The sequence below is a fragment of the Suricata suricatta genome, chromosome 10 (assembly GCF_006229205.1).
Source record: "Suricata suricatta isolate VVHF042 chromosome 10, meerkat_22Aug2017_6uvM2_HiC, whole genome shotgun sequence".
NCBI classification, from domain to species: Eukaryota; Metazoa; Chordata; class Mammalia; order Carnivora; family Herpestidae; genus Suricata; species Suricata suricatta.
The window spans coordinates 82,434,071-82,446,101 of record NC_043709.1 but is presented as its reverse complement, the minus strand read 5'-3'; the positions used below and the strand labels follow the sequence as shown (position 1 = coordinate 82,446,101).

Below are 12,031 nucleotides of genomic sequence, written 5' to 3'. Positions count from 1 at the left end.
ACACACAGAATTGGAAGCAGGGGCCAGGATCTGAGCTGTCAGCACAGAGCTTGATGCAGGGCTTGAACCCAGAAGCTGTGAGATCCTGTCCTGAGCCGAAGTGGGACCTCGATCGACTGAGCCACCCACACACCCCCATTTTGCCTATTCAAATCTTAGAAATTGAAGTTATTAGAGTGTTTCCACAACTAACAACATACAATTTCAATTTTGATTAAACAAAACAAGAAAAAAGTCATAAAATCACAGGCATCTAAAGTTAATAAGCAATATACACAGTTATCTTAAGATAACTTCTCACTTAGTGCAAAAATGCCCTTTGTAGTGTCTGTAATGAGTGGTCATTCATTCATTCATTTAACAAGTAATTAAATGTTGTACTAAAAGTTTAGATACAACAATGAATAAGACAGAACCAGCACTTGTCCTCACAGAAATTACTTAAAATTAAAATAGAAGAGAAAATGTACAGGATACAAAGGAACTAAGAGAAAGGGATCTAACCAAGTTAGGCAAGTTCTCCCTGATCTGACTTGAAAGATGTCCAGAACACTGAAGAGAGTAAACACTGAGAATGTAAGAGTCAAGAAAGAGTATAGTTAGGTCTAAGAACTAAAAGAAGACTAGTGAGAAATTAGGCTGTAAGTGTAGGGAGGAGACAGATAAGGAAAGGCCAACTAAGTCACATTAGGAAATTTGAGTTTATCTTAAAAGGCAGTGGAAAGCAATTGGAAAGCATCTTCCTATCGTACCTTTGCAAAAACAAATTGAACCTGAAAATTATAGTCGTATTATAAAACACACTAGAAATGGAAGTTATGAAACTGAATTATTAAGAGCAAATATTGGCTTTAGAAGCATAGAAATAATCTAAGTTCTTTTAAATACCAACATAAATCCTTTTCTACACTTTCAGCTTGTTTCCTCTTTAAAATAAAAATGCTATATGAGTGATCTCATTTCTTGGTGTGGCAGGAATATTAAATTGCCTAATTTAAAGCCATGCCCTCCACCCACTCCCAAATGGAAAATCAACGGTACTTACTACATCCAGCCTTATAGCTGAAGCCTGGAGGAAGAAGGAATCCTTGCTGGGCAGCAGCAGCCAGTGTCCGTTGATCAGGGGGGAACACGGGAATCATTAATGGCGGCAGTTGACCTTGAACCTGCTGAACGTGATAGAGCGAATCAAAGAGACGAAGTTTTGGTGCCCCATGATTCCCATCCTCCTTACTTTATGACAAAAGGAAACCATTTGTTCAGTCTAACATGCTGGCAAACAAGCTTGCTTAAACACTGGGCCTGAGGTCATGCCTTAGCAAAATTAAAATATCTTCTAGTTGGAAGGTGTTACCAAGTTCACTTTCTAACCTGATGAATAATTTCCCTACATGATATCCACATGAAGCATCCCTACTTCATACAATAAGGCTTTTTCTTGTTTCATTAATGTAATGTTTAAAAAATTACCCTTAGGTTGAATTAAAATCTCCTTCTATAAATTCCATTAGGGCTAATTCTACCTTCTAAAACAAAACTAAATTGGTATCATTTTACATATAAATAGCTTTTCATTATTTGAAGATAATTCTCATGTTCACAAAATATCAACATTTTTTTGAACAAAAGAGCTGAGAAAGAAACTTAGTTGCTAAGACTTTCCCTTTTGTTTATAGAAAGGTAACTGGGGCCAAAAGAGATCTGACCTGGCCATGGAATGGGAGTTAGACTAGTTCTGAAATCCAGTCCCTTGGATCCTGCTCTGTTACACTCTTTTGTCATCATCTATCCTTTCACAAGCAATTGAACCACTCCTTAAACCAAACGCTCTGGGTTTTGGTTGCCATCTTTGGAATATGCTTTAATTTGCAGATGTCACTCTCAGAATATAGGGTTCACATCAGTAAATAAACAACTCAGCATAACAGAATAACTATCTTCTTAGAACTGAGCAGAGATTTCTAAAAATACAACCTAATGTAGTCATTTATGCTGCAATGTCCACACATTACTGATACACGCAAAGGTTAGCGTAATGAAAATATTTCTCCCAAATAATTATTAAGCAAAATTTCCCCGGTAAATGTGATTATTGGATAGTGTTTTTCATTAAATATATGACTGAAAATTTAGGGTCATGCTAAAAATCACATACATATCTGACACCTTAGTCTCTCTTACTACTTTTTCCACATATTAATTCAATTATTTGGAAAATATTAAAAAATTTTAAATGTTTATATTTTGTCTTCTTTTGTTGTCCTATTTCTAAAACTTTTTTAAAATTTTTTTGTAATGTTTATCAATTTTTGAGAGAGAGACAGACAGACAGACTGTGAACAGGGGAGGGACAGAGAGAGAGGGAGACAAAGAATCCAAAGCAGGCTCTAGGCTCCGAGCTGTCAGCACAGAGCCTAACACAGGGCTCAAACTCATGAGCGGTGAGATCATGACCTGATCCGAAGTCAGAAGTTTAACCAACTGAGCCACACAGGCTCCCCTGGAAAATATTTAATGAACACTTACTATGTATAAGAGCCTATGCCCCTTGTATTACAGTGGGGATAATGATAGAAGACTAAGAAAACAAAATATCCAAAAAAGATTGCAAATTCATTCAGTTGCTAATCCTAACAGCAACCCTGAACACTCTCTCGGATTTGTTTTCTCTTTCACCCATTGGCACTGAACATTCTTGGGGCACTTAGGATTCTCATAGTGCTCATCATTTCTCACTTTAAAAGGCCACCTACAGTCTGTCCATTATTTCATCTTTACAGTAAACTTCTGAACTATTTCTGAGATTTTTGGTAGGTGAGTGTCTGCACTGTGGGGTGGGGGTGGGGTGATGTTTGAGAAAAGGGTGGGAGGGAGGGGGAAAGAGACACAGACACAGAGACAGAGAGAAAAATAAGCACTCTAAGAATGAGAGATCTGTTTTCAGCAATGACTCCAAATGGGAAAGCATTTCTTTTAGCCAAAAGGATTTTAAACCTATCATTGTCACCAGAGTGAAACTAAAAGGGAATGACAACAAACAAGAATACAAAAAGACAGTGTCTTAAGGTTAGAGTGAAAGGTTCCTATCACTACAGCCAGCATGTTTTGAGCATGCTGGAGGAAAGATATCCATCATGTAGAAACCAATGGAAAACAATTGACTAAAGACTCCAAATAAGAGACTGCATATGGAGCAAGTAGGTAGGGATAAGTGGTCAAAGTAAGAGGTAGAAATCAGAAAGCAAAGCAGCATGGGGGCTAGTTCAGTGCAAGAAGGGGGCGCTGACCAGAATAATGAGCAAGGAATGAACAGAAAACCAGCTCCTGTATATATTTTATATTTTATTGTTTATAAGTTACTATATTTTACACAGTACATCTCCTTTCGAAGACACTATTGGTTATATGATGGACACATAACTTTAACAAGAGCATTTTAGAGGGAAGAAGAAAGAAACTGCAAATGAAAGACATAGAAGAGTTATAAGAAGTATCCAAATTTCAGATAGCTTAAAATTTGGGAAACGTAGCTTCTAGAACTGCAGAAACAATAGGTGCTTGTTTTAGTGCAGTTTTCAAACTCGAATGTATATTAGAATCACCTGGCAAGCTTTGAAAAATTCTCAATGCCCAGACTTCTTCCCACGCCAATTGAATTTGAATCAATAGGGGTGAGACCCAGCCAGCAGCAATTTTTTTTTTAAAGTTCCCCTGATGATTCCAATGTACATCCACATCGAAGTACGGTTGTATAGAATGCTTTCAGTCTCTGTCAACTAATCTTTTTGTCTTCATGTTTTGCCTTGGGTCACAAAGCACCTTCAGATATATAAGTAGCTGAAAGGGACACTGCCTGATTTTTACAGGTTCTGGTGCCCACAGGATAGAACCAGACATTAAGCTAGATTGCTCATAGAATTCCTTCTAATTGATTCTTTTCTCTCTTTTTATATGTCCCTTTTGTGAGAAACTTTTAATGGTTTGCTTTTACCTAGAGAGTCACAACCAAACCCTTCAGCATGGTAGTCAAGATTCTTCACAATCTGTCCTCAGTCTCCATTTCCGGAGATGTTGCCCTGCTTCAGTTCCTGTACTTTTGCCTCAAAGGAGCATGAAGAGTTCCTTGCATACTCCGTGTTTTTCCATGCCCGAGTGTGCTCAAAAGCATTTTCTCCTCTGTTTTGAGTGATTTCTCTTTTCCTTTTCTTCTTGGCAAAATTCTACTTATTTTTCAAAAGCTTTTGAGACCCACATAATGTGTTTGCCTGTGAAACACTTCTTTCTTGTGGTGCCAATTTTCAGGCAGAAAGAACTGTTACTTCTTTTAACCTCCTAAAGCTAATACAATACTTACTGTATTGAATAACAGTTACTTGTATAACTTGAATCTCCCTTATGACCTATGAGCTTATTTAGGTTGTAACTTACTTATTGTACCCCTAGAAAGCTTAGCATAGCAGCTGAAACTACTATATGTATTGATAATTCATGAATAAAAAACAAGAACAAACTATATAGCCCCAATTAAAAAATATCTTTATTATGTTTACTTTTTGAGAGAGAGAGAGAGAGAGAGAGAGAGAAAGAGAGTGAGTGAGCTGGGGAGGGGCAAAGAAAGAGGGAGAGACAGATCCCAAGCAGGTTCTGTGCTGTCAGTGCAGAGCCCCAGGCGGTGCTAGAACTCACAAACGAAGATCATGACCTGACCCAAAACCAAGAGTAGGATTCTTAGCTGACTGATAAACCCAGGTGCCCCTATATTACCACCTTTGAAATTTCATCTGTTTTGGGGTGCCTGGGTGGCTCAGTCAGTTGAGCGTCTGATTTTGGCTCAGGTCATGTTCTCACTGTTTGTGAGTTCGAGCCCCGCATCAGGCTCTGGGCTAATACCTCAGAGTCTGAAGCCTGCTTTGGATTCTGTTTCTCCCTTTCTCTCTGCCCATCCCCTGCTCACACTCTGTCCCCCCAAAAAATAAACATTAAAAAAATAAATTACATCTTTTAAAAATATTTTTAATTAATTACTTTAGTATTTAGAGATAGCATGAGCCAGGGGGTGGGGAGCAGAGAGCGAGGGAGAGAGAAACTCTGAACCAGGTTCCACACTGTCAGCACAGAGCCCCATGCAGGGCTTGAACTTGTGAACCATGAGAACATGACCTGTGAGAGATCAAGAGTCAGATGCTTAGCTGACTGTGCCACCTAGGCACCCCAAAATTTGAGTATTTGAAATAATAAATTGTAATATATTTCTATGTTTTTAAATATCTATGTATTCTAAGCCTTTTGCCCTAGTATGATTATGGAAATGCATTTTTCCTTAGTGTTATAATTTGTTTTAGTGTCTAAGCTTTCCAAGATCTGCATATATAGAATAACAGAGTTTTAAGGTTGAGAAATAACCTAGAGATTGGCACAACATAACCATTTGGCTGAATGGGAAGGAAATAATGCCTTGGCCATATAAATTGTTCAAGTTCCCACCTCAAGGTAAGAGTAAAAAGTTAACACTGAACTATATCTCTGAACTCTTAACCTAGTTCTCTTTTCTCGCACAGTGAGAGAAGTTGGAGGGGAGGTTGAAACTACAAGGGAAAGAAAGGAACCATAGTGGTGAATAAGTCTCACTTCATGATCCCAATAATGAGTTTACTTTAGATTATCATATAACAGATTATAGGCATTGTATGAAAACTCAGAATAAAGAGTAAAATAAATATCAAAATGTGTGGCTAATCCACATATGCAACTACAAAGGCATCTCAAAATACAGTGGATCACTATTTGTAGAATCCGTATGTGCACACTGGCCTACTCACTAGAATTTGTTCCTTATCCCCTCCGCAGAGATACTGGTACCAGTGCTTTTGCAGTCACGCACAGACATGTGCATACTAGTAAGAAATTTGGTTGGTGATTTCACTGTTTAAAATGCATATAAAATCAATAATAAATATTAATAAGGTGTCTTTAAAAAGAAACATATAAAACAAAGTTATGTGTGGATCAGGTGATAAAAATGGTGTGACCAAAGACACTTAGGAGCCTAACTGTATTTTTCCCAGGCACAACTATTCGCTATTTGCTAATTCAGTACTCATGGCAACTTTATAGAACATAACTAGTGCACATGAGTACCAATTGCATTACTGCTATATCTTAACTAATTTTCAGTTCACTTCCACTGAAATTTAGTCACCCTTTGGGAGAAAAGGACAGATCACTTCAAAACAGCATTGTAATGTCTGGACAAATTCTAAAACTAGTCTCTTAAAGGGTTAGTAATTCACACTTACGAACTTGAAATTGAGTATTTCCAAATCCTATTCACTATTAACTTCATTTATTTTCTTTCACTTAATGTGTGAAATTCCTTTTAAGCTTCTAATTAAGGTTTAAAATGTGTGACATTTATAATTACGTTTCAATATAATTATTTTGTCACAAAATTTTAATCCTTTTAATAGGCAGCATGTTACTCCCTAGTTAGAATAACCCACAATAAATTTAAGAGGCTACTTCCTTTAAGACAGTGTATTATGTTTCATCACTCTACCACATAGTGTAATCTTGTCCTCTAAAATCTTAAGAATCTAACACAAATCAGTCACATTACGATACTTGTAGAAAAAAACAAGTTAATATTTATTAATTATCCATGGTTAAATGGTTTATATTTTAAGTAAGTGTTCTATTGCAGAACCCTTCAATGACTCCCTGAAACTAATAAACGAGTAGCTACTTAAGATTATTCTTTTAGCTTTCAGTCATATGGCTCTGTTTATTAATTTCACTTAATCAACAATTTCACTAAGCAGAACATGCACTTTTTTGTAACGAGGGATACAAAGATGAGTTCACATATAATGCCTGCTTTCTAGGAGCTCTGGGTCTGGTGGGGCAAATAGGTATTTAGGTAACTATAGTCCACTGCCATTATTTCAGTAATAGAGACCTGTATAGGAGACTATGGAAGCAAATGAGAGAGTCCTAACATAGCCAGGAGAAACCAAGGAAAGCCTTATGGGGATAGCTATAACAGGTACAGGGCCTGAATGGATAAGTAGGAGTTAGCGAGGCAAAGAGATGCGAGTGTAGGGAAAGAATTCTAAGCAAAGAGGAGACATGAGGAAAGAAACAGGGATAAGGAAAAGCTTCATGTGAGTGGGACACCATCTGAGCAGTCTGGGATCACAAAAAGGTAAGCGGAAAGACCAGTGGTGAAACGGTCTGTCTGAATGAGTCTGTGTAACAGGGTAAGAAGCACAAAATTTCCCCTGAGGCTGCAGGGACCCAGGGAGGGATTTTAAGTAGATTAGGTAGAATACTCTGATGGGTATATGGAGAAGAGATTTAAAAGACCAAGCATAGAGACCAGGTAGGAAGCTGATTGAGTCAGCCTGGCAATAGATTATGAGGGTTTGATTAGTTACAAGAGGGTTAAATATAAGGCGAAAAAGCCAAGAAATGTTTAGAAAAAAGTGGGGGCATGTTGATGATGGGGTAGATGCTATATATATGTGGGCATATGAGAAATCTCTGCACCTAATATATATGTATATATAACTTATAACAAAATATCTTATTTATATATATACATATGAAGAAGAATATATATATATTCTGTGAGTCTTCCATTTGCTGTGACTTTTCTCATAGTGCCTGTCACTATGCTTGAAGAGCAGAGAAGGTAAATTCTAGCATTCAGGTTGGGGAAGAGAAGGAGATTGTGGGAAATTCAGCAAGGATATTAAGAGGAAACCAAAGTTGCTTTAGAGTAACAATGGGCCCTGGGCTCTACCCCAGGAAAAGAGACCTGGAAGGGGTTACTAGACTGGAAAAATACAGAAATCAAATAAACTAGAGGGACTCTATATCAGTATCAAGGAGCAGTTTGTGTGAGAGCTCAAACAACAGGAAGTTAGGTGATGGTGGTACATTTGCTTAAACTATATACACAAATGTTGTAATGAAAGGCGGCTTATGATTTAAATCATCACAAGTACAAATAAAATTTAAAACCTAAAACTTTCAAATGTTCCTCAAGAGTTCAGTCCGATGAGCATGTCGTGTTCAAGCACACATCATCTTTAGGGATCAGTTCACCTACAGCTGAAATTCAGCCACCTTCAGGGGGAACACAGCAGCTGTTCAGAAGCACACAGTGATAGTACACCGTAGTTTTTGAGAAAATGAAGAATATAATATCCAAATGAGATTACAAGAGGGGTTTAGGTAGGCAGGATATAATTACCCAAACTGGAGCAACCAGGGTCACAAAGCTGACTTTCTACCATTAGCAGAAGAGTCATGGGATCTTCAATGACCACTAACAGTTTGTGGTTTTTCATTTCAGATATAATAGAAAGTGGGTTTGTCCGTTTATCCTACCCAACGCAATGGTGTTTAGGAAAAAAAAAACTACACTAAAATTAAGAATAAAGGAGTCAATTTTATCTTCCAATTAATCTACTAGGAAGACTAAAGAAAATCTCATTGAGAGTTACAGAGACATAAAAACACTGCTAACATTGCAAGCCTGCTTCTCACTTCCCAACAGCCACACTGGAGTTGTATCACCTCTAATTTCATGTGATTTAAGACAAAGGCAAAGTAGCCATATTCTTTCAGAACAAAAATGAACAGCCATGTGGATTTTTTTACATAGTACTCTTCTTCGGCAAAAAGCCACAGAACTTTTTTTAAAAATCGTTTCCAAGGATGAAAGTGACTTTGCCAAGCAAAGTGGCTTCAAAACAGGCCTCAAAAATACTAATAGAAAGACAGATGGTTCTACTAAGAGCTTGGCTGCCAAAATTAAAAAAAAAAAAAAAAGTAGGAAAAAAACCCCGAGTGATGCTATTGAAGCTGACTGCAAAGTTATCTGATGACTACAAATACTTTTGTCCCATCACAAGTGCTAACTCTGCCTCCAGGGCTGAGACAGCCAAACTACTAGCTTCCCCACATCCAGTCCCCCTGGACTCCCACCCCTCCTAAGTAAAACCTGTCAGTGCCAAGCCCCGCAAAGCAGCACAAGCATGCACTTGATTCTGACTGACTGCTCTGCAGAAGCAAAATATTGCATTGAAGAACTCCTATTTAGGAACAGACCCACAAGGAAAATTGCTTTTCTTTTCAAAACTGCCTGTCACATTTTCTTTTTCTAATTCCCCCTTTCCTCCTCCTCTCTGTCACCGAAGGGCCCCTGGGCCCTATGAGTTCAGATGATACAAACTCAATTTGTATAAAGAAGGCAAGAGGCAGCACCACAGAGAGGTGGAGATAGTTTATAAGGATAGAGAAATAATCCAGTCAAGACACAGTGCAATTTTCTTTCCAAACTACTACTACAATAATACCTCCACTCTATTTCCTTCAGGGCAACTGTCATTTCTTTTTAACCAGATTGCTACTAGATATAATAGAAACTGAAATATTATATGGTCACTGACTCTTCCTTTCAATGGCTCATTTCACTATTGCATTTTTTACTTTTGCATGATGTGCTTATTGTTGGCATTGTTGCCAGCCTACAACTACTTTCAAATGATGTAGAATTAAGACCTCTGTCACTCTAAAGCAATAAAATTTCATTCGTAATACTGTGCAGGTTTCACTTAAGTAGTTTTCTTGTCTAATAGCGCCTTTTATTTATTTACAACATTTAGGCATTACATTCTTATAAACCACTATTTTAATATACATTAAACTCATATCAACCAAAATGATGGTATTTCTTATGAACATGAAACATGCTTAAACCAAGTGTCTTTGCTGACTTAAGGAAAAATCTCTATTTAAAAAGTTGATAATCATAGAAACTTGAGGGTGGCAAAAATACGGTGTTAAATAAGAAGCAATTGTGAAAGAATATGGGAAAAACAGCCATTCCGTTTGCCAAGAACAATTTTGAGCTGAATGAAAGAATTAAAAAGGCAATGATTAAAATATCTTAAAAGATGCATTATTCAGGATTAGGTTATCATCTCTTTCTTAAAAGCAATATTTTATGTAGCTTGATAGTTGTTACTTGATAAAAGGAAAGTCTTTCTTTATAATGCAACTCTATTTGTTCCTTCCAACGTGTGAGACTATTTGTATCACTTCTCATGGTGCCTGACAACAAAACAGCCTAGTTCACAGGAGTATGCATGGATCTCCGTTCGCACGAACAGAACCAGGCTTGCCAACCCTAGTACAATCTTATGTTATATCATGCATTACTCTGTCAATTGTCATTTACATGCAAATGAAAGACAACATAAAATATAATGGCCAACAGGAAATATAATATATTTTTCAATTACATTTCTCAGGACACCATCATTAGAAAAATTTATAAAATTCACTATATATTGATTTCTGATTTCTGATGTTTTGCTCAATGGCCTATAATAGATTATTAGTGATTTTTTTTCTCATGCAACATAAATCTCAGTTCAACATAAGTTCTTTAAAATATTATACCGCCAAAGAATTGTTACTTTGTAAGGAGGGTTAAACTGGAAGTGACTGCTAACGCATACAGGGTTTCTTTTTGGAGTCATGAAGTGTTCCGGAATTAGACAGTGGGGACAGTTAGAAAAAAACACCATGACTGCACTGAAACAACTGAATTGTATGCTTTAAAAAAGGGTGAATTAAATGGAATGTGAACTGGATCTCAATTTTAAAAAAATAAACAAAACTCAAAAAGACCACATTAAAAAATATATAACTTCACTACTATCTGAAGCAGGATTAAATGTGCTTTGAAATAATCACGTCTGGTGTTAGAATAATGTTTTATGATTTTTTAATTTTTATATTATTATTTTGTATTTTTGTAAAGTCCTTTGACATAAATTAGTTCAATTATACTTTATCCTACCTCTTGGAGATCAGCAGGTCTGGTGTTGTTATTTCAAATTTATTAATAAAAAAACTGGAAATGGGGCACCTGGGTGGCTTAGTTGGTTAAGCGGTCTAGTTCAGCTTCGGTCATGATCTCACAGTTTGTGAGTTTGGGCCCCGCATTGGGCTGACAGCTCAGAGCTTAGAGGGTGCTTTCAATTTTGTGTCTCCCTCTCTCTCTCTGCCCCTCCCCTGCTTATGCTCTCTCTCTTTCTCTCAAAAATAAATAAACATTACAAAAATTAAAAAGAAAATAAGGAAATTGGAAAGGCAAACAAATACTTTGGAAATTTACCCACAATCATATAGTTAGCCAAAACAATAAGCTCACACTTATTTTTGAGTCCTCTTAACTATAAAACAAAAATGTAATAATCTTCTGAAATAAAAAAATAGATTTATATAAAAAGAGTATGGAAACATTGTCAAAATTCCCATATTATTTGCTCAGCATAAAGATGGACCACATTTAAATTATCTTTCAAAGATAAAATTCTATTATGTTTTGAGAAATTTTTATCACAAGGATGGCTTTTGACTTTGATTTTCATCTTCATTTTACATTTATTCTTGTTTTATTGTTTCTGTCCACAGTGTTTTTAAAATTTTCAATGTGTATACATACTACTTTAATGATCTGAAAATTAAACAGAAAAACACACAGATGTAATAGACCATTTACTGAGCCTGGCATATCATATAAGAATATTTAATATAGGAATTACTATTCTAAAGACTTCTAAAGATCTTAAATTGTGAGTCTTCATAGCCTAATTTGGTAGAAAATAGAAAAAAGTTCTTTGATATGTGACTAAAGAATCTACTAAAATGTAGGGATACCTGGGTGGCTCAGTGGGTTGAACAACCAACTCTTGATTTTGGCTCAGGTCATGATCTCATGGTTCCAGGGTTTGATCCCTGCATCCGGCTCTGCATTGACAGCATGGAGCCTGCTTGGGATTCTCTCTCTCTTTAAATTGATTCATGATGTGGTTTCATCTTAGCTTGGGCAAACCATGCAGTATTTAATATATAGTAGCAGAATATTTACTATTGAAGCTTGAAAAGATGTGAGTTCTTTGTGTGCCATCTTTCATTTATGCATGTAAGAGGGTTTTCTTTTCTTAATATTTTT

At 36.5% G+C, this 12,031-nt stretch overlaps 1 protein-coding gene across 4 annotated transcripts in view; it reads right to left on the bottom strand.

Moving 5' to 3' along the window:
* SOX5 (SRY-box transcription factor 5) overlaps positions 1–12,031 on the bottom strand; it is a 398,183-nt gene that overhangs the window by 124,318 nt on the left and 261,834 nt on the right. For all 4 annotated transcript variants that reach the window (XM_029955693.1, XM_029955690.1, XM_029955691.1 and 1 more), the window contains one exon: positions 1,046–1,166. In XM_029955693.1, the coding sequence (XP_029811553.1) occupies positions 1,046–1,166 (121 nt within the window). The remainder of the gene's footprint in view (positions 1–1,045; positions 1,167–12,031) is intronic.